Below are 21,956 nucleotides of genomic sequence, written 5' to 3' on the forward strand. Positions count from 1 at the left end.
CTGGATGATCACAGTGGTCCCTTTGACCTTGGAATTGATGCATCTATTGGGGCAGAATTCTTAAAAATAACTGAAATAATTGAGGTTTGGTATATAGTTTGTGGCCAACTGTGCTGCAATTGAGTTCCTATATACTAAGAAATATGCAACAGGTAATACCTTTCAGGGGGACAAGGACATTTGTACAGTCCTGTACTGTACATATATAAAGTGTGAAAGAATATTATCTATTTCCTTCAGAACCTCGTGTTCCTGCACAATGCTAAGGATAGGGTAAATCCTTGAATTTTCACAGAATTGCAAAAGATTTAGCAACTTGGTCTTCATCTAAATGTCGATTTAGAGTTGTTAGTCACAGAAATGTTTTATTGCTGAGAGTGGCAGATACTTATGTGCAATCAGCAGTTTGGTTTCTGTAATAAAATCAAATCTGAATGCTTCTTTACTATACTTTTTTTTTTTAAATACAGGTATATATGTTATACAAGTACTTGAAGTACTATCTAAAAATGGCCAAGTCTCAGACTCAGAGTCTTGTGACCTATGTGGAAGAGGAAAATGTTCCTGCTCTAAAAGCACTTCTTGAGAAGTGCCAAAGATGTGGATGAAAGAAATGAGGTAAGATGAGTTTTTCAAAGATTTCTTGAATATTGTTACATGTTAATTGCAGGATGAATAACTGATATGACATCACACTGGCTATTTAATGATGATAAATTCCTATCCAGTAATTTTCTTCTGTGGTCCTTTCTTTGTCCTTCAATTGTACTCTCAGCTCATAAGAGCCATACTGTGGCCTATCTATGTTAGGTATTTAGATGGCCTCCACTAATGTAGTATCTGACTGCCTCGCAATCTTTCAGTATATTCTCCTCACAATACCCCTGTGAGGTAGGAAATAATATTATCCTCATTTTAGATATGGGGAATTGATGCACAAAGAAATGGTTGTGTGACATTCTCCAAAGAGTAACCTGGACTGCTGTGTTCCCTTAGTTTTCCAGCCTGGAATGCTTTTTACACTGCTTTGCTGGCGAACGGCAAACCACTCCAGACTTTGCTCATTCACAGCCACCAGCATGAAAAGTCACACCCAGCTGAATACATGAATGCTCTCCCAGCCATCCATGAGTAACATGCAGGATGACACCTGCATATTTCCAGCCTTGCACCCAGAATGTATGTATTACACTGTCAGTACCTTCCTGAACCTGTGTAAACTCATATATGTCTGTCATTCCAACAATGGGAATGATTATGCACCAGCTTTTGTTATCTCAAGTAGAGGTTTACCAACACTTCAATCAAACACACTGGTGTTTAGATAAAACAATTAACAGCAAGTTTATTAACTAGAGAGAGAGAAATTTTAAGTGATTACAAGTATGGATGTGTATAATTCAATATTGGTTACGAAAGAAATAAAAAGGTAAACACACAAGCTAATATTAAACTTTACCAAGGTAATAGGTTTAAAGCAAAAGGTTTGTCTCACCATGAACTGCCATACATTTTGCTGGCTGTGTCCCTTTTCAGCGTGGGACCATTTCTCCCTTTGTTCAGTTCTTTGAGAGTGTTGCTGTCATGAGAAGAGAGATGGAGAGAGGAAGCTAGGGACAATTTCCCCCTCTTCTTATACTCCAACCCTTTGTTCTGGAAAAATCCTTGCTGGGTGATGGAGGCAAGCAGTTCCATTATGTATGTGAGCTCCAAACTATCCTTCAGGTGAATTGTAAATTTTGTTTATACCTCCCTCCTTGCTTCTGAATAACTGATTAAATAGGTAATGGCCCTTTAGCACTTTGCTGGTGTGCCAGTGTGTTCTTTGTCTCTGAGAATTGGTTTGTGGGTGTTACCCAGAATTACAACATATTCCAGTAACAATCATATAGTTAAATCTCCTAGGTTTTCACACAGTGTTGTTATGCACATCTTAATAGGACAATATATTCAACAGATTATGAGTTTTCAAGTGATACCTCACAGGGCAAACTTTGTACAAAATATATCATAACCATATAAAAGTTGTGAACATGGGGTACAGGTTGTCATATGAGATATAGGGTATCACAGGCTGTTGAGATTTTGGCTACTAAGTGCCTAAATCCCTTTTGAAAATGAGACATAGGCTCCTGAATCAGTTAGACGTTGCAACACTGAGTATAGCAATGCTTAAATAACTTTAAAAATCTGGGCTTAAATGACTTGCTCAAGGTCTTACAAGAAGTCTGTGACAGAGTACGGAATTGAACCTGGATCATCTTATTCCTGGTCTAGCACCCTAACCACTAATGATTTCTCTCTCTTTTTAAGGGATCGAGTTTGATTTTGTCTAATTATAACATAGCAACGATGCTAAAGTACTGAGGATGCAACGCAGACAGTCAGCTATATTGTAGTTTTCTTAGGCCGTCCAACAGATGCTTACAAAAATCATTTTTTCTTGGAGTTTTGTACATTTTATGCTACTGAGATACTTTTGGTTTTGTAACTTTGTCAGTTTATTAAGGGTTGAGACACATGATTTGACTAATTGATTATTATAGGGTATTGGAACTTCTAAGAGGCAATAGCTAGTGTTTTTTCATAATAATTTCTTTCTTTGAGTCTTTTTCATTTTACATTAAAAACATGGATTTCACAAACATTTTTTTAACAAGCAGCATCAGCATAGAAGCATGTCCTCTGGCATGTGAATGTTTTAGCATATCTGGCACATAAATACCTTGCAATGCCAGCTACAAAAGTGCCATGTGAATGCCTGTTCTCACTTTCTGGTGACATAAGAAGTAGGTAGAATTATCTCTTGTAAATGTAAACAAACCTGTGTCTCTTAGCCTGGCTGAATAACAAGTAGAGTGGACTTGTAGGCTCTAGAGTTTTACATTGTTTTCTTATTGAGTTCAGTTATGTAACAAAAAAAATCTACATTTGTAAGTTGCACTTTCACAATAAAGAGAATGCACTACAGTACTTATATGAGGTGAATTGAAAAATACTATTTCTTTTGTTTATCATTTTTACAGTGCAAATATTTGTAATAAAAATAATATAAAGTGAGCACTGTCAACTTTGTATACTGTGTTGTAATTAAAATAAATATATTTTAAAATGTAGAAAAACATCCAAATGTTGAATAAATTTCAATTGGTATTCTATTGTTTAAACAGCGCGACTAAACTGCGATTAATCACGATTAATTTTTTTTAGTTAATCGTGTGAGTTAACTGCAATTAATCGACAGCCCTAAAAATATGTTTTTATTATTGGAAAACATTAATATAGCACCATACACTTACTTGGCATTTTACACATATACAGTCATGTTTCATCTAAGAAGAACTTACAATTTATACACTGTAAGATATGCCCTGTTAGTGCAAAATGTACAACTGTGATGATTATTCATAATGATACTATCTGAAAAAATCCAATTTAAGCTAATTTAAGGAAAATGCCTGCTATAGCAGAAATCCTCCTGGATGAGTCAATGCATTTCCATCGTTCATTGTACCAGAAGCAGAAGAGAAGGACTGATAATATATATTCCTTAATTAAGTAGTCAGCAGCAAGGTGATTAGTAACCTTAACTAAAGCCACTGTAATCAGATAAGGTGATTCAGCTTGTTAGTAGTTTATATTTTCAGGAAAAACGTGGAGTCTTTGTGGCACCTTAGGGACTAACAAATTTATTTCGGCATAAGCTTTCGTGGGCTAAAACCCACTTCATCAGATGCATGGAGTGAAAAATACAGTAGGCAGGTGTATATATATTACAGCACATGAAAAGATGGGAGTTTCTTACCAACTGGGGGGTCAGTGCTAACGATGCTAATTCAAACAGGGTGGATGTAGCCTATTTCCCAACAGTTGACAGACAAGGGGTGAGTATCAACAGAGGGAAAATTACTTTATGTAGTGACCCAGCCACTCCCAGTCTTTATTCAGGCCTAATTGATGTGTCAAGTTTGCAAATTAATTCCAGTTCTGCAGTTTTTCCATTGGAGTCTGTTTTTGAAGTTTTGGTTGTTGTTGTTGAAGTATGGCCACTTTCAGAAAAGTTACTAATGTACTTCTTACAATGACACGGCTGTTGTAGGCAGGCATCCAATGCTATTACTAAAACTGAGGGAAATTGGACGCTGTTCTTTGCATCTCTTAAGGGAAGCAATGATCCATTCAGACATAGGTAACTTCTAGCTTGAAGATGGAGCAAGGTGGGAGGAGGATAGGGAGAAATCCATCATCTCACAGTGCCAGTGTAGGCACTTTCAGACAAATTCCGTTACCTGCAAACTCACCTAACCTTGAGTATATCAGATTCTCTCTCTCTCCCCTCCCTCTCCCTCCCCACTTTTCCCAAAGTCTATTCTTCCTCACAATCGAAATTATCTTCTACGATGCCCTAATGGATGGTGGAGAAACCATCATACAGGAAAACCCTTGTATGGACTCTTTCTCATAGCTAACAAGGCTTATGGATTGAGAGAGGATGCAAGGAATGGTGTCTAGCAGCAAGCAATGTAATCTGGGATAGTTCTTTTGCTCCTTGAGCTGGGAGAGAGACTTTTCTCCGAGAAGGCATTTCCATAGAAGGGAGTCAGCTTTGTATCAGGTTTTTTTATTATCCCTGATGGCTTGATCGTGCAAGATGCTAAACGCCTTCCAGTCTTGTTTGTTTCAGTGAGATGAGACTTCTAGTACCTTGCAGGATAAGATTAATAGACTCTAAGCTGTTCAGTTGTTTGGTACAATGACAAGCATATTGTCTGTGTTCAGAAAATAATACATGTGTACTGAACTATGTTTTCTGGACTTGCAAAAGAAATTTCAGTATGGACTTTTGGTGCTCTGCAGATTCCAATTCAGTGGTTGGACTATGGTCTTTCTAACTATATGGCTAAGCTTCTTCAAGCTGTGAGTAAGGAAGAAAAACTCTGGATCTTCAGATGTGTTAGGTGGATAAATGAGTTGTGGACTGTTATGCTTTTAGTGTATTGCAATTATTTTCTAAAAGCCACTCTTTAAATATTTGAAACCACTGTTTCTATATGGACTACTATATGGAAAGATTTAATATTATGTTGCCATTTCTTTTTTCACCAACTTTTTTTGCTATGTTTGAATATGTTAAGTTTACCAATGTTCTCATATACTGAATCTAAGCATAAATTATGTGAGCAGTACCTGAACTTCCTTTATAGATGATCGGTACTTCACTGGTTGTGTATATAACTATGGAATTTTAAAGATGTATCAACTTGTCTAAGTACTTCAGTTGTAACTATCATTTGATTACAGAACGGTCAAACTCCATTGATGTTGGCTGCTGAGCAAGGCAATTTAGAAATTGTCCAAGAATTGCTCAAGAAAGGAGCTAACTGCAACCTGGAAGATACAGTAAGTATTAGTATCATTTCTTTTTCCAGGATGGTTCCTTAACTAGCACTAATGTGTCTGGCTCTAAATTATCATGTAGTTCTGCTTCAGGTCTGTTAAGTGAAGCAGCTCTGCGGCTGAGTTCAGATCAATTATAATGGTAAAATAGTTAACATGTTTACCACTGTAACCGATCCACAAAGCAGCTCTCTTGACTAGGTAGGTGCTGGTTCCTTAATTGTAGCAGCCATAGAACAACAGTGTATAGCTATTGGTCATTAGCATCACAAAGCAGGCTGTGTCCTGGCATTTCCATGTTTGAACTGATGCCATATGAAAGTTTGTGTATTTGGGAATACAGTACAGCTTTATTTTATGAGGTGTCTTTCATGCCTTATCTCAATTTTTTTTATAAAGCTGTAGTAAAGAATCAATTTACAGAATTACATAATAGCGGAGGGGAAAGAAATCACAAGGCATAGATGAGGAAGATGTGCTTAGCTGAGTTTTGAAAAAAAAATGGAGAATGGATGAAGTAGAGAGATAAAAGGCAGCCAATTCAATATGGGAGGAGCAATACTGGAGAGAACTCTTGCATCAGCAATAGCAAGTTTGCATGGAAAGATCCAGAGATAAGTGCTAGATAAGCAGGGGACTTGAGGACTGGCAAAGAAACAGGCAGGACGGTGGGGGATTTAAGACAAGATGGGAAATTTTGAACTGAATCTGAAATGAATGGAGTGCCAGATAGGTTTATTGACGATAGAAGTGATGTCATTCAGCTGCTTTAAACCTGTTAGAAGCTATGCAGAATACTGCTGTTAGTTAGAATTTGGAAGGCAATAGAGATGAGTAGCAATAGTTAAGGTGAAAGATAAATGGATATATTAATATTACATCAGAGGTGTGGAGCAGGGGCAGTTTTATACATAGCCAGTGTTGTGGGGTTGGTGACAGGAAGATTTTACAAATATAAATATGAGAGGAGAGAGTTCAGGGTCAAGTATGTTTTCAAGTTATAGACAAAGGAGAGGTGAATGGAAGACAGAGTTGTGTGGATTCTCCTTCCCTGCTGCTCATGAGAATGAAACTCATGAGACTTAGTTTACTTGTTTGAACAATCAGTGAAAGAAAGAGAGGCATTTTGAAGGCTAAGTAACTTTTTTCCATTGATAATTTTGAACTGTAATGTAAAGTTGGAGAAATGATGACCAAAAGGGAGAAGTTAGTTAGACAAGTGTAAATGGCTGATGATGGAGCTTTGTGGAATTTGGGAAAAAGTGTCTTGGCACAGGAGAGAAACCACAACCATCAAAAGAATTAAGTCTGAGGGAATTCAAGACACACACATACCTATTTATAAAAAACGAGGAGTACTTGTGGCACCTAGTACTAACTAACAAACTAGTACGACTATCAACCTGACGCACATCTATGTTTGTAGATTCTAGAAGCTGAAATGTTTTAGCATTGAAGTGAAAAAGAACCATATATTTTTAACTAGACAGAAAGAGTAATTCCTATCCTTTGGTCATGGAAAAACTCAGAAGTATAAACTTGTGATGGGGGAATCTCAACATGCTGGTTGTTAATTTTGTTCTAGTAAGTACTGATACAGATTGAGTTTAAGCCATCTTTATCCTCTTGGCTTATTAGTCTGTATGATAAAGGCTTCCATTTGAAAAAACAGACTTCACAGTTAGGAAATACATTAAATTTTGCATTATATTGAACACATACCCACAATTTCACAGTGGGTGTATATTGTCATTAGTTGAATAAATTAAGCACATTATAACATGAATTTGTACTTTATACTAAAAAATGATACTTGATAGCTCTAAGGGAACCACTGTACACTGGGACTAGTAACTTGGTATGTAAAACCTTCATATTGTATCCTCTGTAAATATCATTAATTGAATTTAAAAAAAAAACAACTACATCTTTCAACATTTTTCTTGTTGTAGGATAACTGGACAGCTCTTATTTCGGCAGCTAAAGAAGGATATGTAGACATTGTAGCAGAGTTACTTAACTGTAATGTAAATTTGGAGCACCGGGATATGGTATGAATTTTTTTCTAGTTTTAAAATAGAATAGTTATGCTAATAGGGACAAATATGGAGTTGATTTTCCAGCTATGCAAAACAGAATGAAGATCTCCTATTGTTTGTTGAGTATTTTAAAATGTAAAGAAGTTCTGCTTTAAAATGTTTGTCTATTGATAGAAAAGAACATGGTGTGGTGGTTTTCTTTTTCTGTAGATTAGAATTTCTTATAGAGTTTAAACTAAAATACTGTAACTGTCTGTGAAATGTAAACTGTATTATACTTGAGACTTTCTTGCATGCTGGAAGAATCTCTGGTCTTGAAACTTTTAACAATTTTATTTAAACACATAAAATTAATTATATTTAATCTTTGCAAATATAAACTAGGGAGGGGCAAAGTAACAAGCACTCCAATGGTTGATTTTGTTAGCTGGGTGAAGAATGCATCCTAAAGAATACATTTAAATCCCTCCAGCAAGTTCAGTGTAGTTTAAGGGCTTGGTTATTTGGGCAAATGCATGTATAACTGATAGGATAGTCTCCTTATGTGGCATATGTTAGGGATAATTAATTTCATTAAATTGCAAAGTCCAACTCTTTAAATTCTTAGGATTCTGGGGATTTGATTTTGTCCTGGGGAAGGTAGCTAAAGAGGAAAATACTTTTTGTTCTTGTTTTTCAGTAAAATAAATGTTAATATGGTGCTCTGGGTAGGGATAAAACCATTTAGAATAACTCCTCACTTAATCTCCTAGTTATGTTCTTGAAAAATGCAACTTTTAGCGAAACGGTGTCAAGTGAATCCAATTTCTCCATAAGAATTAATGTAAATAGGGGAAGTTACGTTCCAGGGAATTTTTTTTTGACAGACAAAAGACATATACAGTATAAGTTTTAAATAATTTTAAACAAACAATTTAATACTGTACTCACCAATGATGATTTTGGAGCTTGGTTGTGGCAGGGGTGTAGTGGAGTTGGGGCGTGGGGGCTTGCCCGGTCCCTGGCTGAAATGCTTGGTTGGCAGCGTGGGGTGCCTTGACCCACTTCCCCAGCAGGCGCCCCGGGTGGGTGGAGTGGGGCAAGCCCCCGTGCCCCAACCCTGCTCCCTGGCAGGAGCCCTGGGAGGGTGGAACAGAGCAAGCCCCTGCACTCCTACCCTGTTTCCTGGCTGGAATGCCTGGCAGGCAGAGCGGGACAAGCCCCTCGACCCGGGCCTTGGCAGGAGCACCGGGCAGGCGGAGCCAAACAAGGTTATAAAGGAACATTGCAGGACTTTAAAGGAGTATGTTCTCTAATAGATCAGCAACCTAATAACAAAACCAATGTAAACCACACAACGTTAAGTGAGGAGCTACTGTATACTTTTCCTTTATGGAACCATGCACATTCAAGTGGCAAGCCATGCTCTTAAACTCCATCTGTTTAGTTTTATAGAACAGTGAATTCAAATTTGTCCGTGAGTTTCCCAGTAACTTTTATTCAACTGTAACATTGGCAGGTTTGTCCACCTTCATTTGAGAGCCATTATGGAAGCATCTTATTCAAACTAGATTCCGCAGTGCTTTTGTTTGAAGTCTGTGATTTTGTCTGCAGCAAGTCTGATACAATCATTTAGGAGAGCATTTTTCTTCCTCCTCCTCACCTCCTGTCCTAAATTCTGTATTTTGCAGCAAAAAAAGTTCAATTTTAAATGTTACATGTTTGAATTTTTAGACTAGTTAGATGGCAACATTTGTCACTATTGCTTGTGATAGGCTCATAAACAGGAGTCTAAGAACAGGTGTGCAACAAAAAAATGCATAAATATAGGTTTTAAATAAATCTCTCTAATATTTTTCTCTGTTGTGTTTTACAGGGAGGGTGGACAGCCCTAATGTGGGCATCATATAAAGGTTGTACTAAAGTAGCTGAGCTGCTTCTTGAGAAAGGAGCAAACCCAAACATCACTGGGCAGGTAAGGTTTGATCTTTTGAGAAGAGAAAGATCCCTGAAAAACCTGAATTGTGTAGTAGTATTCTCTTGCGAAGAACTATGAGTTTTATATAAAATTTTATACTACATTTCATGGCAATAAAGTGATAGTTTTATGATTTAGTGTCACAGCAACTATTGTTAATTGGAGCAGATGATATAGATTTCAGTAAAGTTTACATCAGGAAGATATTAAGATAGTGACAGTAATTTCTATGTGTATTAAGCCATGTACAGTAGAAGGAGAATTCTATTCAGTTTTAATTACTTTATTTCTAGAAATCTATAATTGAATAAACATTTATATAATTAAGAGTAGTAACATCTCTTGTTTTAATTATTTCTTGTTAACTAACAAATAGTCTGGGTTGTAATTGTGTCATATATACAGATACTCATGAGAAGACTAGTCATGATACTGATTTTTGGGGCTGTATTCTGTCTTCTGCATGTGTTAGCATTATTTGCTCCCATTGATGTTAGAAGGTGTATATGGTGTATATGTATGTAGTGCATTTTAGGTTCTGTTTGTCATTACAACTGTGTAAATAGTGAGGTATTAGGATATGATCTTTTTAAATCCTTGTTAAGAATAACTGTTTCCAAACAATACATGACTTTTCTACTACTGACTAATCCATTTAATTGGCAACAGTTACTGAAGTATGATCAATACATAATTTTGTGTGTATTTCCTTTCATGTTTTATGAAGTCTGAGGCATTCTAATAGTTATTAATGTATAAATAAAAAAAAGTAGAGTTAGGAATATGTTTTTGTTTCCATGGCTTAGCTTTTATGTTGTTATTATCTGATCCAAGCAATATAGCGTTTATCCAATCATTTGGGCAGCAGGACGTGGCCACTCAGATATAGTACATCTGTTACTGCAACATGGAGCTAAAGTCAACTGCTCTGATAAAGTAAGCTATGACGTTTTGTTTAGTATTTTTATATTATTACAGAATTGTTTGTACAGCCCAGGAAAGAGTGTCATACGTCAAGGAAATTATCTAGCATATAATATCCAGAATTTCTCTTCATTAAACATTTCATTTATGGAAGAATTTCAAAATTTATACATTTTCTGACTAAAACATCTGTCACTGATCCTGAAAAATTAGACTAAATTACATTTTTTGCTCACATGGTTAAAATCCCTGTGGTATGGCACAAGTCACCGGCTTGGCAAGTATACTTTGCAAATCTTGCTTCATAGTATATAATAGTTTACAGTGAGTAATATACTAAATATAATATCAAAATATTGCACTGAACACTGATTGCCTTAAATCATATTTTTCTTCTTTTGCTTCTATAGCTTTTGGAAACAGTGCTAACCTGACTTGCATACATATATAATTCTGAAGCCTGTGAGAAAGGGGTTAAAATTGCAAACATTTAAAATGTGGTAACTTCATTTTGTGAAGTGTAGCTTTTTAACCAGTTAGCTGATCACTGTTCCAAAGCAAATAGCTTCTGAAAACACAGCTTCAGACTAAATAAATAAGCTTAATAGGCCCGGTGAGAGAACACCCCCTCCATCTTATTGCTTTCACAAATAAGTTTGATCACCTAATAAAGATGAGATCATAAAACTTAAAAATAAATATTATTTATTTTTAAGGTTTAGTTGAAATATTCAGGAGAAATTGGATGACAAAATTATTTTTTTAATTCAGAGTTACTTCCTGGATGATTAAATATTCTTTGGATTATTTTAAAAGTTCTTGTTCCAAGGCATGGGCCAGTGTGATAATGAAAATGCAGCTTGATGACACTTAACGGAAGGTTGAAAATGGAAGTAAATTACTAAGTACTGAGTTTTGAAACAAACATTTCATTTCGTTTTCCATTTTGCAAACTGGCAGGTCATTTAAAAAAAAAGAACTTAATATTTTAACTTTCTGTATTGTTTTTCATTGTCCTGAATAACAATACAACATCAAAACATTGCTTGTTCTTTTAATCCCCGTCTCTCTGTCATCTTAAGGGACGTATTATTTATTAGGGAAGCTTACTTTTGAAATTTGGGTTGTTAATTTTAAGTCCTCGATGAGATTCTTAGAGTTACAGGAATAAAACCCTTTTCTCATACAAGCTCTTTACACTTCCATCTGTAAAAACTGACTCGGTTGCTAGTCAGTTTCCTTTTATAAACAGCTGCTATTAAGTGACCCCTTTGTGGTGCTCTGGATGTCTCTGTCTAAAAACAGATTGTATGGCTCTCCATAGAGTAAAATAATAATTTTTTAAAAATTGCATGTGTCTGAAAATACCCCTCAGATTGATCTTTCAAACAATCTTTTCCCCGATGAAATTAGTAGTCATTAATTAATTGTATATATATATTATTTATTCCTTGTATTAAGTAACTTTCAAAGAACAGCTGTACAGGATTTCCTACAATATACATCTTCATTTTTTAAACGTAAAAGCTGTCTTTCTTGAAATCTTGATGCTTATACACACTGATTAATACAAAAATTAACCAAACACTGTTCTCAATCTCAACAGGTTAAATTATTAATCTGAAAATAAATTCCCTTCCCTATCTGAACTGTAGTTTTCAACCAAACCCTTCATAAAATGCCTAGAAATTAGATGCACATTGAAGCATAGTCTGAAATTTGGGGCTAGGGTAGGGAGGAGGAATTGAGTTTGTCAAGGATCCCTCAAAAAAAAAAAAAGTCTTACCATAAGCTGTCTCTCTCTCTCTCTCATTTCAAAAGCAGGGGATTAAAGGTCATTGCCTAAGCTTACCACACTAGCAGCAATATTACATGGGGAGGGAGGTGGTCTCTCAAATGGGAAAAACTGAAATCATTTAGTCTCTGATCCAACAAATGCCTTAAACACATACTTAATTTTTAGCATGAGCATATTCCCATTGAAGTCAATGGGCTTACTATTCACATGATTTAAAGTAAAGCATATGGTTAGTTACTTTGTTGGATTGGAGCCTTGTGGCTTTGTAAATCAAATCCTGCACCTCAGAATCCTTTGGAAACTAATACACAGCTCTTGCAGACTGTTGAGACCTTATTGAAACTTTGGCCAATCCAGAATACTTGTTCAGTCCTCCATAGTCTTCTAACTTGTACATACTATAGGATCTTCAGTAACTGCCCTGATGCTTGCACTACATCTTCCCCTGATCCACCGAAAATGCATCCATCACCACTTTGTGCACTTCTCTGTTTCTTTCCTGCCCCCGGTAAACCCCTTGTGCGCTGCTTTATGTTTAAATTTCTTGACACTATAGCCCCACATGCTTACATTGTGGGTCTTATCTTCCCCTATTCTGTCTTTCTACCAGTAATTTTAGCATCACTGTACTGTTAGTTCCTTCTCCAGCTCTCACCTCCATGAATTTTCACATGTTGCCTCCTATCCAGGAAATAACCCAGTATGCTAAGATACCAGTATCTTCTCAAAACTTTTCCCTAAAACTCCACTCCTATGATATGCATCTGTTATGATTATGAGGGGGTCTATCTTTTTTTATACTGTAAAATAATTGGGGAAGGCAAGGCCTGTCTTTATGTTTGTGTATTTTATAGTGCCGAGCACACTCTGCTAGACAGTATAGGACACTAGTCCATTCTTGACATTAAATACAGCAACTCAATTTGAAAGAACATATTAATAAGTTTTGTGATTGATTTTGTTTATAGTATGGAACCACACCATTGATTTGGGCTGCTAGGAAGGGTCATTTAGAATGTGTGAAATACTTGCTGCAGATGGGTGCTGATGTTGATCAAGAAGGGGCTGTAAGTAACTAATTTTGTTTTCCATGGTAAGATGTGTCCACATCTCTTGTTTCTAGCATAAACAGATTGACGTTTCTGGTGTGCAAAAATAAAACAAAGCAATGAAGAAAAAGCAATTTATTGGCCTTGATCTGTGTGCAGGTTATTTTTTAAGATCTAATCAAAAAGACATAAAAGAAATCAAACTATCAGAGAGCTTTTTATGACTATGGGTTTAGTACTCTCAGCTCTGACATTGCTATATAATTTTTTAAACAATGAATTTTAAATTTAACAGATACATTACAGAAGTAGTGGAAAATAATAGCACACATTTAATTTCTTTGGATTTATACAATGAAAAGGAACATCTGTGCTATGTTTTAGGAGTCGCAACTTAATAGATTGTCAGTTGCTATTTTTAGAGATTTAACTACTGAGTCAAAACTCAATGATAAGCAGAATCTTGGTGTGCCAAGTACCTATCACATATTGCTATTTGAATAATAAATCATGTATAAAAGTTGGTGTGGCTCTTCATGTTTTCCAGATAATATGTTTAACTTATTGCTTTAATTGCCTATTTTGTCTTATAATTGAAAGGCTGTTTTATTTTAAAATAGGTTTCAGAGTAGCAGCCGTGTTAGTCTGTATTCGCAAAAAGAAAAGGAGTACTTGTGGCACCTTAGAGACTAACAAATTTATTAGAGCATAAGCTTTCGATGAAAGTGAGCTGTAGCTCACGAAAGTTTATGCTCTAATAAATTTGTTAGTCTCTAAGGTGCCACAAGTACTCCTTTTATTTTAAAATAGTTATTGAAGAGTGTTCGATATTTTAATTGAAAATAATGTAATTAGTTCATTTAGAAAGGTGACCTCTCTGCATAAAATGTTCAATAAAAATTCCATAAGAACACACAGTATTTACATATGGCAGCAGTCTTTGTCACCTTTAGTCCTGCAAAGGAAACATGCAGGCAAACCCCTACACCTGAGCAGTTCTCTTTACACGATTGGGGCCTAATGTGATAGAGTAAGCTGACAGTTCCCAAGAATTCATGTAAATGAATTGCATCCTGAATTCAGATACAATGTTGTGCTTTGATGAAGACAAATGTTGAGTTTGAGTGTAGTAGTGCACTTTCTCAATATATACTATATGCTGATGCATGGGTACTGAAATAATAGTTAAGCCCTAAACTAGTAAAACAAGAATTCTGTTTGGCTTCACAACACATGGATTTTTGATGAAAATGAATATTTAAATTGCTCTAATTATACAGGTTAAAGTGGGTGCTGCGAATAACCCCTACAAAAAAACAAAAAAAGTTACCCCCCCAAAAAAACCTTTCAGCATTCTTCTTATCATTTCATATCACTCACATTTAGATTGTGATATTCTTACTCTGAAAAATACTTCAAATACTCTTTAAATAATCCTATTGAAATTAGTGAGACTGCTCAAGAAGAAACATACTACATAATGTAAGGGTATTAGTCTAGTTGCTGGTGAAAACTTTGCTATCTCATTAACATTTCATTCTAGATAACTCCTCAGATGGTTGGAGGAGGGACAATGGAGGGTAATATTCTCACTTCAAAGCGTGCAATAAAAAACAATTTGTTCTGGGTAAACAAATAAAAAAAGTGGTTCTAATTTATTTTTCTGAAGTGGAATTGGCATATTTAGTGCACTGATATAATTTTCATAATAATGCAGAAAGATTGTACAGTTCATATTTTTTTCAGAAGTTATGATAAATTGCTTTAGGATTTCACGCTTGCATTTAGAAAGCTCTTTGAGATAGTGCCTGTTTATTTTTAAACTTTATAAAGTACATACTACCATATATGGCACATTTAATAAATATCTGTGCTAACATTTGAATGCTCGAGAAGGTATTTAATACTTTCATGAGAAATCTTTCATTCTTCTTTAGATAGCTTGCAGTGTTCAGGTATTATAATTATTTGTATTTCTTATTTAGGGTGTAATAATTTCTTGGGTTTTTTTTTTTTTTTTAGAACTCTATGACTGCACTTATTGTGGCAGTAAAAGGTGGTTACACTGACTCGGTAAAGGAAATTCTGAAAAGGAACCCAAATGTAAATTTAACAGATAAAGATGGAAATACAGCTTTGATGATTGCATCAAAGGAAGGGCACACCGAAATTGTTCAGGATCTGCTTGATGCTGGAACTTATGTGAACATTCCTGACAGGGTTAGTAAGTGCTCTGATGATAAACTTGGTGTCAAACATATGCCTGATATATTAGCCTGCATAATTTTATGTAGTGTATAGTGGTGTTGTTAACTCATATATATTATGTAATTTCATATTTATTTTTTAATTTTCTGCAACTAGGTGGCAGACTTTTGTGTTACCATTTTAAATCAGCCATAGGCAACGTGCTTGATAGGAAAAATAAATGTTATTTGTATAGAGCTAAGAAAGTCTAACATTATTCTGGCATTACCAGTTGCCACTAATGTATAGGTGGACTAATGTCACCTCTTCAGCACACCTTTTTCCAGCTCCCTTGGTTTGTAAGAGTCATGAAATCCTTTCAGGGCCTGGGTTAACACAGCAGTGCAATACACTGTGGGACTATCCACTTGAGTTTCTTAACAGATGCTCCTTTTTGTTTTTTGATGTCCTTCCAAAAGATATGCTGTAGGTCAACCATAATATATTGAACTCAGGATTCATTTATTGGGTGGTGAAGAATAATACCCTCCATTGCTGAAATTACTGATTGATATTCTATGTTCTTTGTTATTCAGGAAATAAGAATAAGTGATCAGGGTTGTCCCTTCTAGCATTAGTATTAATTAAATAAATATTGTTCCCCAGAAATTCACTTTCTTTTCATTTTCAGTGCCTTTTTCACTTTTAACAGAGATCAGTGGTTTTTTTTTTTCTGACACAGCAGGTGCTTAGAAAAATGTAATGGGTCTGGAGGCACATTTAATAGTTTCTAAAGAGTTTCTAGCACTGTCAAGTTACAAGGTAGTGTCATTCTGGATTGGCATCTTGCTTTTTCTCTCTTCAGTAGTGATAGAAATTTAGCAGCTAATATTTCACAAGCTGTTATGATTGGAAATCAAAGTGTTAAGCATTCTTTTCTAGATCTAAAACAAAGGACATTGGCTCAATTTGAAAGTATATAGGTAAAACTGATGCATAAAAATGCTAGGAATCATTTTACAGCAGCCAGTAATGATCGTAATGAATTATATCTATGCTACTACCTCTTGTGACTCCACTGCTCTAGTGTTTTTTTGATAGCAGAGGCTTAAATCATATTGAAAGTCATTTGGCGGTGGCTGCAGGAGGTGGGGGAAGATAGTAATCTGAATGAGGTTATTGTAAGGTCTGATATCTTTGTGCTTGACAAAATTAGTAGGCATTGATTTATACTATTAAACAGCTAATATTTTGTTCTGCTAAATACTAACACATAATACATTTGGCTCAGTGACAAAAACTCTCAATGGTTGCTGCCAGAGTTCAAAAAGTAAAAAAAAAAAAAAAAAAAAAAAATAATTTTTTTTTTTTTGCCACTAATGGTTTCCACACTTAAATATCCACTTCATGTGTCTCCTAAACAGTTTTGTACTAAACTGCAGTGTGTGTCTGATGGCGTATGTGGCATGAAAAATTATTGGTCTTACAGAAACAAAGGTTAAAATACTTAATACTCTCACCTTCTGTTAGGAGCCAGATATGTAGTGACTTCTAATTGGTGTGGATTGGAATTCCTCATTCTTAAATTTTCCAATTTGGGTCCCAATTTGAGGTATAGTATTGGTTGAGTAATTATTTCACAGTTCCAAAGGATACTTAATCTTATTATATGCTCTCCCATCCCCTACCCCCCCTTTCCTTTTCGGTACAAATTACTGTGACAAAAAGAAAATTTTGAGATAGAATAATTCTATTTTGATTATGGTTGTCACTGCAAATGAAAACAGTATTACACAGAGGGATTTAAAATAGTGAATAGTGGGAGCACTAGCACCCACTTGCAGCATTTAAGTTTAGTGTTTTGCTACCAGGGAGGGGATGTTACTGAAATTCAGGCCCTTAGACTGCTTATACAAAATGGTGATTATGTTTAGATACTTGTTCATTTACTGATGGCATTTATTTTCTCTGTTTCACTGTGGAAAAAAATTAAGACATATCATATCAGTTCATGACTTCAGTTTTTGTATGTTAGAACAATTACAAATTATGTGAATTGAGAGGTGCTAAATAAAATTTATATTGGATTTTAGGCCTTATTCTTCAGATTGTATACTCATATAATTCCAATGACTTCTGTGAAGTTACGTTTTCTTTTTTATGTTGGATTAACTGAGACCAGAATCAGCCCCTTGTGCACAGCATTTATTTATCAAAAGAGAAGACCTCAGTATATAAAAAAAAACCCATTGCTCTATGAAGAAAAAGCACAAATTCCTGAAGGACTTCAAAATGACTTTTCTTATGAATACCTATGAATTAACACAGAATTAAGCAAGAAAAATTTCTTTTCCCATATTTATTCTTTCTTGTTCTTTCTATGCTTGCTTTATTTTAAGATTTGGTTCCTCAAATTGTAATCTTGCACATGATTAGGTTTTACTTCAAACGCTTAATGTCTGACCTCTTTGCAATAAAAATGTTGAAAAATGGAAGCTTTTTCTACTCTCTGAGTATACTTAACCAGTGTATACTACTAATAGGTAATCTGAACTTCATTATATAAATATTTAGTAAAAATTGACATGATTTATATGTTCATAGGCTATAATTTGTCACCTAATGTGATTTTCAGGCAAAATATTATGTTTTCTTTTTGGTAAATCATTTTAATCAAATGAGGGAAGATTAACCTATTGTTCCTGTTTTCTATCATTTAATTTATTTGCAGAGTGGAGACACTGTGTTGATAGGGGCTGTTAGAGGAGGTCATGTTGAAATTGTGAGGGCCCTGCTACATAAATATGCTGACATAGACATTAGAGGTCAGGTAAGGACAATGGTGGTGTTTGTTTTTTGTTTTTGTTTTTTATGGTGGAATGGGAAGTTGAGAATTGTACAGTTCCCTGAAAAATACAGCTTGAAAAATTTGTCCATAGTCTACCAGCCAGAGGACAAAGTCTGCTAACTAGTATGAAGAAAAAAAATCTCTTTTGACACTGCTTTTGCTCTTGCTCTTGAAGGAATATATCTTATATGCTGTATTTAATAAAAATATATTGTCAACCAACTTTTTACTTTTAATTACCTAACAGAAAAAATATTTATTGAATATATTTGATGCATTTTATCAGTATTCCCATAACATATTTTCTGAATAAATTAAATTTAAATATATTGTTGTCAGTACTATTTGACCGGGCCTACTCACAACACCTTTCTTGTTTTTGTTAGAACTTCTTTCTCTTCCTGGGTTAACTCCACTCTTTTTTCCTTTTTTTCTTTTAATACTCTGCATTATTATCAGTTACTGTTAGTTTTTTCTTCTACTCACTTTTTCTATCTTCTTCCATGTCTTCTTCCTCTTCTTTCTTCTCTCCCTAAAGTTTGTCACATCCAATCATTCCTTCTACTCCTTTAACCTTTCCCCACCATCTGTATGTTGGTGTGTGGTAAAGCACCCATGCACTACTTGCTAGAACACTAAACTTACTAGCTACAAAAAAAATAGATTTGGTGCCTCAGTGTCTGTGCAATTACCAAGAGAGAAGCCAAGTTGTCTCCCCCAGCAGCTATGAAAGGGGGAGGGTTTTTTAGGCCTCCTTCCAGTATGCTGTCACTGGATCCTGCTTGTGAGTTCCATCTTTGCCATATCAGCTTTTGTCTACTACTTGTCTGATAAATTTGGAGCCCTTCAATGTCCTCAGGATACTGGAATGGAAAAGGAAAACGTTCTTGTAGTTGCTTGGCTGCTACATTGAAGAGGGAAGGTTGGGTCACCACTGCTTGACCTCCTTCCCCAAGTCTCTGTTATTTACTTCTTCCTCACTGAATAGCTTCTGGTGCAGGTCAGAGCTTTTCCAAGCAACAGTGGGCCAAAGCTGACCTGATTCTCTGGTGTGAATTCTCTGACAGTGAAAACAGACTAAAGCCAGATAATTTTTCATTGTATTGTAGCTTGCTAAAATTATAATGAACAGTAGAGATACTTCAGTACTCTGTTGGCAGACTTAGACAACACTACATCGATTCATATATGGTTAGTTTTTGAAGGGTTATCAGGTTATCTTCTCAGGCAAAAGAGCTAGAATATTAGTTTTAAAGAATATCTTTTGATTCTGCAGAAGTTGATGATCATTGCCTATAAAGGTTTCCTGCTTGCCCTTGGGGAGTAAACAAGTGGATTTTTTCCCCAAGCTCTGCTTGGAGAAATTGTATGACTTGTAGACCAAGTTTTAAATCTAAATATTAAAAATGACTGTATTTTTTGGCTAAATATTTAAACCCCAGGCCATGTAAATAGGCCAAACTTCTCAGTGGGTCTGCCAGCACACTAAACAAAATGACTATGTTCTTATAAGCTAACTCTCTAGTGGTGAGACCTTCCATTCTTCCTTGGCCATAAATCTGGAACCCCTTGATCCTGCCTAAGCACAACATAGTCGGGCACTGAACTGATCACCAGAGTCAGTCTTTTATGCTAGTGGTTCCAGTACTGTATACTGTGAAGCATTTTCTTCTGGTCCTTCATGCTGGCTCTAACTTCTACTTTCTTCTGTACATGCAAAGAAAGAGCTTAGAGACCTGTAAAACAAAGAGTAGCATCTGCTACTAGAGGCTCTTGTGAGAGGGAGAAGAAAAAGGAGCTGCTCCTCAGGCCTGGAGCTACTTTTGTGATTGGATGTATGAACCATCAACATGAGAGGAATTCCAACAGAAACAGTCCAGTTTGCTGGACACCATACCAATCCAAAAATATCTACAACTAGAAATCTACCGCATGTATGCAATGGCAAATGACATGATGGAACTCCATATTGCAAGCCTTCATGTCTCTTCCCTGGCTCCCAATTCATGAACTACTTGCAAGCCCAGCAGATAGTTCCCCACCAGTGCCCTTCTTTGAACTTAAGAGTGGATGGGGAAAAAAACATACATAGAGTGGAACAGGAAGTCGAACCCATGTCTTGGATCTGCTTGTACAGTCACCAAGGTGTCTGACCGAATTAGGATGGCCTGAAGGCTTTGTTGCATTGGCCAGCATTGTTCCCATCATTGCCCTGTGTACTACATCTTGGGTGGTCCTCAGTCCTCATAGAGATGAATCATCCAATCAGATTGCCTTGCATGCTCGTCTCTCTGAAGGCTTCCTTTCTTCCCCCATTAATGTTACATAGGGTGTGAGAATTCCCCATTTGTCCCTGCCCTACTGCTTCCAGCAAGCCAGTCATGGGTGAAGGGATGGACTGAATTGTTCATTAGCTCTTGGCTGACTACATGTTCACAATTTATTTTTCATAGCTATCTAAAACTCAGTCCAAAGACCTCTGATCTTGCAAGTGAAGAAGATTTGGGCCTTTTCTATATTTGGATTGTAAAACCTATCTGAGAAAGCCTAGCAATCTGCAAGAAATGGTGGTGATTTTTCCATAGGTGGTACATTTCTCTCTGAGTCATGACCTGAAGCAATGCCCTAGTATGGTTTTGGGAATTGCTGGGTTGTTGGAAATGCCATCCTGACTATTTTGAATAGTTAAAGATCCTCCTGGAATCTTATAGAGGTTTTATTCCCTTTTTTCTAGCCAAATTCTGGTGTAAGGAATTACGTTCCTTGAAGTTTTAGTGGGATGTCTGCCTTTCCTGAACTGTGATATAATTTTGCAGTGTTACTTTAAATAGTGATTATCCCATATGGTCCACAAAATGGATGCTCCTGGATGAAAAGTGCTGTGTAAATCCAAAATGATGTTGTTTTTTGTTTTGTAGGATAGCAAAACTGCTTTATATTGGGCTGTTGAAAAAGGAAATGCTACAATGGTGAGGGATATCTTGCAATGCAATCCTGATACTGAAATGTGTACAAAGGTAAGTGACTGGGATTGTAACCACAGATATGGTGTGTGCTTTTTTTGTCTTCGTCCTGAATGGATTTGAGACCATATCAGCCAATTCCAATTTCGTTGGCAATGCGGACAGTTCACTCTTACATTACTGGTTAATTTCAGCTTTATATTTCTGTGCTATATAATCAGTTCTCTGTACCCTCTGTAGCCATGCCTTTTGCTGGTAGGAACCAATCACTGCTCAGTAAGAGGTTTCAGAGTAGCAGCCGTGTTAGTCTGTATTCGCAAAAAAGAAAAGCAGTACTTGTGGCACCTTAGAGACTAACAAATTTATTTGAGCATAAGCTTTCATGAGCTACAGCTCACTTCATCGGATGCATTTGGTGAAAAATACAGTGGGGAGATTTATATACACACACATAGAACATGAAACAATGGGTTTTATCATACACGCTGTAAGGAGAGTGATCACTTAAGATGAGCTATTACCAGCAGGAAGGAGGGGGAGAAGGAGGAAAACCTTTTGTGGTGATGATCAAGGTGGGCCATTTCCAGCAGTTAACAAGAACGTCTGAGGAACAGTGGGGGCTGGGGTGGGAGGAGAAATAACATGGGGAAATAGTTTTACTTTATGTAATGACTCATCCACTCCCAGTCTCTATTCCTGACAAAAGATTAATGTGTCTTTAGGCAAAGCAGGTTCTGCTACCCCAGTAAACAATTCACTACCCTTAGGGCAACTGCAGAACAAAATATAGAAAG

At 36.0% G+C, this 21,956-nt stretch overlaps 1 protein-coding gene across 1 annotated transcript in view; it reads left to right on the forward strand.

Moving 5' to 3' along the window:
• The first annotated feature begins 494 nt into the window (after nt 1-494).
• KIDINS220 (kinase D interacting substrate 220) overlaps nt 495-21,956 on the forward strand; it is a 162,679-nt gene continuing 141,217 nt past the window's right edge. The window contains 10 exon segments of the mRNA XM_038396468.2: nt 495-593; nt 595-618; nt 5,302-5,400; nt 7,350-7,448; nt 9,292-9,390; nt 10,228-10,329; nt 13,084-13,182; nt 15,187-15,384; nt 18,083-18,181; nt 21,118-21,216. Coding sequence (XP_038252396.1) covers nt 510-593; nt 595-618; nt 5,302-5,400; nt 7,350-7,448; nt 9,292-9,390; nt 10,228-10,329; nt 13,084-13,182; nt 15,187-15,384; nt 18,083-18,181; nt 21,118-21,216 — 1,002 coding nt within the window. The 5' untranslated portion in view covers nt 495-509.

This window comes from Dermochelys coriacea, chromosome 3 (genome assembly GCF_009764565.3).
Source record: "Dermochelys coriacea isolate rDerCor1 chromosome 3, rDerCor1.pri.v4, whole genome shotgun sequence".
NCBI lineage: Eukaryota > Metazoa > Chordata > Testudines > Dermochelyidae > Dermochelys > Dermochelys coriacea.